The 2,441-nt window shown below is 34.3% G+C and overlaps 1 protein-coding gene across 1 annotated transcript; it reads left to right on the forward strand.

Annotated features, from left to right (window-relative positions):
- The first annotated feature begins 650 nt into the window (after positions 1-650).
- Positions 651-1,628, forward strand: LOC145099268 (uncharacterized). Its single transcript, XM_079036861.1, has 2 exons — positions 651-960; positions 1,255-1,628. The coding sequence occupies exons 1-2, from the start codon at positions 651-653 to the stop codon at positions 1,626-1,628; spliced, it is 684 nt and encodes a 227-aa protein (XP_078892987.1).
- The last annotated feature ends 813 nt before the right edge of the window (positions 1,629-2,441 follow it).

The following is a 2,441-nucleotide window of genomic DNA, read 5'->3' on the forward strand; positions in this document are numbered from 1 at the left end:
GCCATTTTAATACATAATCCACACGTATAGCGACTTAAAATGTAAACTTGGTATTGGATATGAATTTTTGGAGTTTTTTTTTACCATATTAGTAATGTAAACAGTGAATAAAATTCGTAAAATTGTTACAACACAACCGTACTGCATTAAGAAGAGATGAAAGTTATGTAATTTTAAACATCTCTATACATAGTAATTTTACTATCTGGTTTGTTTAATTAAGAAATATGTATTAGTTGTAAAATCTCATGGGATCTTGAATTCATGTTATTCAACGCAGTAAAAAAATTTTGGTAATAAATTCTTAGTCGGGTTATTCGGGTTAATCCGAAACCCGAATTGTTTTGAAAAAATCAACCCTAAACCCGACCCTAATAATAATTCGGGTTAGTCGGGTTAACCTGAATAACCCGATTAAGAGTTCTTACCCTATTAAACCCGACTCTAATTACCTTATTCGGGTTTGGGTCGAATCGGGTTCGGGTTTTTTTGATATCCCTATCGGTGGTTGTTGACTATTTAATTTTTTTTTCTTTTGCTTTTGCTTTTTCTTTCCTATATATATACATATCAACTTCACTTTTTTTTCACAACACAATCTCTTCTCTCTCTCAAAAAAAAAAAAATTAAAAATCACCACTCTCTCAAAAATGTCATCTTCTGAAGAATTTCAGACTATTTTTGATACCATTATTGCGTGTGTTCAAATGGCGGAACAAACATACAACGTTGTATGCAATAACGCAGCTGTAAGTTCTCAACGGAGAACACGAAGATATATTTGCAGAAATCGTGAAGAAGCTAACCAACGTTTGGTGCAAGACTATTTTGCAGAGAATGGCACTTACCAAGGGTATTATTTTCGTAGGCGTTTCAGAATGCTTAAAGGTTTATTCGAACGTATAGTTGAAGATGTAACGAGGGAGTGCAGTTTTTTCCAACAACGCTACGATGCTAGAGGTACATCCGGTTTCACTCCCTTACAAAAATGTATGGCTGCACTTCGTCAGTTAGTATATGGCATTCCGCCTGATGAGTTAGACGAAAGTTTTAGGATGTATGCTAAGATCGCATGAGATAGTCTCCATTTTTTCTGCAAAACTGTGATTCGGTTTTATGGCCCAAAATATTTACGTAAGCCTACACGTAATGACACCTTGCAATTGCAAGCTCATCATGCTAGTGTGCATGGGTTTACTGGAATGCTAGGAAGCTTAGATTGTCTCCATTGGGCATGAGAAAATTGCCCTACAGCATATCATGGGCAATTTACCCGAGGTGATCATGGTCACCCAACGGTCATACTTGAAGCAGTTGCATCACAAAATATGTGGATTTGGCATGCTTTTTTTGGTTCTCCTGGTTCGATTAACGACATCAACGTTCTTAATCGTTCACCAATATTTAACAACATATACGATGGATCCGCACTAGATTCTTCTTTTCAAGTGCGTGGAACGTCATATAAGTATGGTTATTATCTGGTCGATGGAATCTATCCTGAGTATGTTGTGTTTGTTAAATCGTTTACATCTCTACATGGTTCTAGACGAAAGAAATTCAAGAGAGCTCAAGAAAGAGCTAGGAAGGATGTTGAGCGTGTTTTTGGAGCTCTGAAGAAACGGTGATTCATACTGAAAAAACCAGCAGCTTATTTAGGCGAGGAAAAAGTTCAAGAAATCATGTATACATGTCTTATATTGCATAACATGATTATTGAAGACGAAGGAAGAGCGATATGTGCATTTGACGAGGAAGAAACCATACCAGAGACACAGTCATGTATACGTTATACTGAAACATTTCACAATCTTCGCAATGACTTGGTGGAACACATTTACGGGGTTCAAAACATTAACCTTAATTTGGATCCACTGGATGACCCCGAAGACGAGTTCTCGGAGAACGACTTTATGTAGTTTGCTTTAGTTATTTTATTTGTGTTTTTTAAGTTTCTAGGATTATTTAAATGTCATGTGTGTGGTTTTTGTGTTTTATTATATATATATATATATATATATATATATATATATATATATATATATATATATATTGGTAATGCAATGTAATTTTTTTTTAATTTTCAAGTAATGAAAATTTATGTTATTTTATTAAAATATAAGTTTTATTAAATTAAAATAGTTAAAAAAAAAACACAAAACAAAAAAAAAATGTGTGGACCACTCCCTTGATGTGGCAAGAAACCACACTTGAATGGTAAAAATGACATGACATTTATGTGGCGGGGGAGGAAGTGCGGTTTCGATGGCACCACATCCTCCAACCTAACTTGCCATTGTCCAAAAAAATTTATCTTTATATTAATTGTTTATAAGTTATTTTTTTAGTTTATATAGTTGTAAATAGTATTAAATTGACCCCACTCATCACCTCCAACTCATTTCTTCTAACTCCACTTTTGTCTTCTCCAGCTCTACCAC

Source organism: Lactuca serriola, chromosome 4 (genome assembly GCF_051521515.1).
Source record: "Lactuca serriola cultivar US96UC23 chromosome 4, Lser_US96UC23_V15, whole genome shotgun sequence".
NCBI classification, from domain to species: Eukaryota; Viridiplantae; Streptophyta; class Magnoliopsida; order Asterales; family Asteraceae; genus Lactuca; species Lactuca serriola.

What these genes read in the sequence shown, in the direction of transcription:
- LOC145099268 (XM_079036861.1), top strand. Translation starts at nt 651, where the DNA reads ATGTCATCTTCTGAAGAATTTCAGACTATTTTTGATACCATTATTGCG. An exon ending in ACAACGCTACGATGCTAGAG is followed by an intron (nt 961 to 1,254) that starts GTACATCCGGTT and finishes ATTGCCCTACAG; the next exon opens with CATATCATGGGCAATTTACC.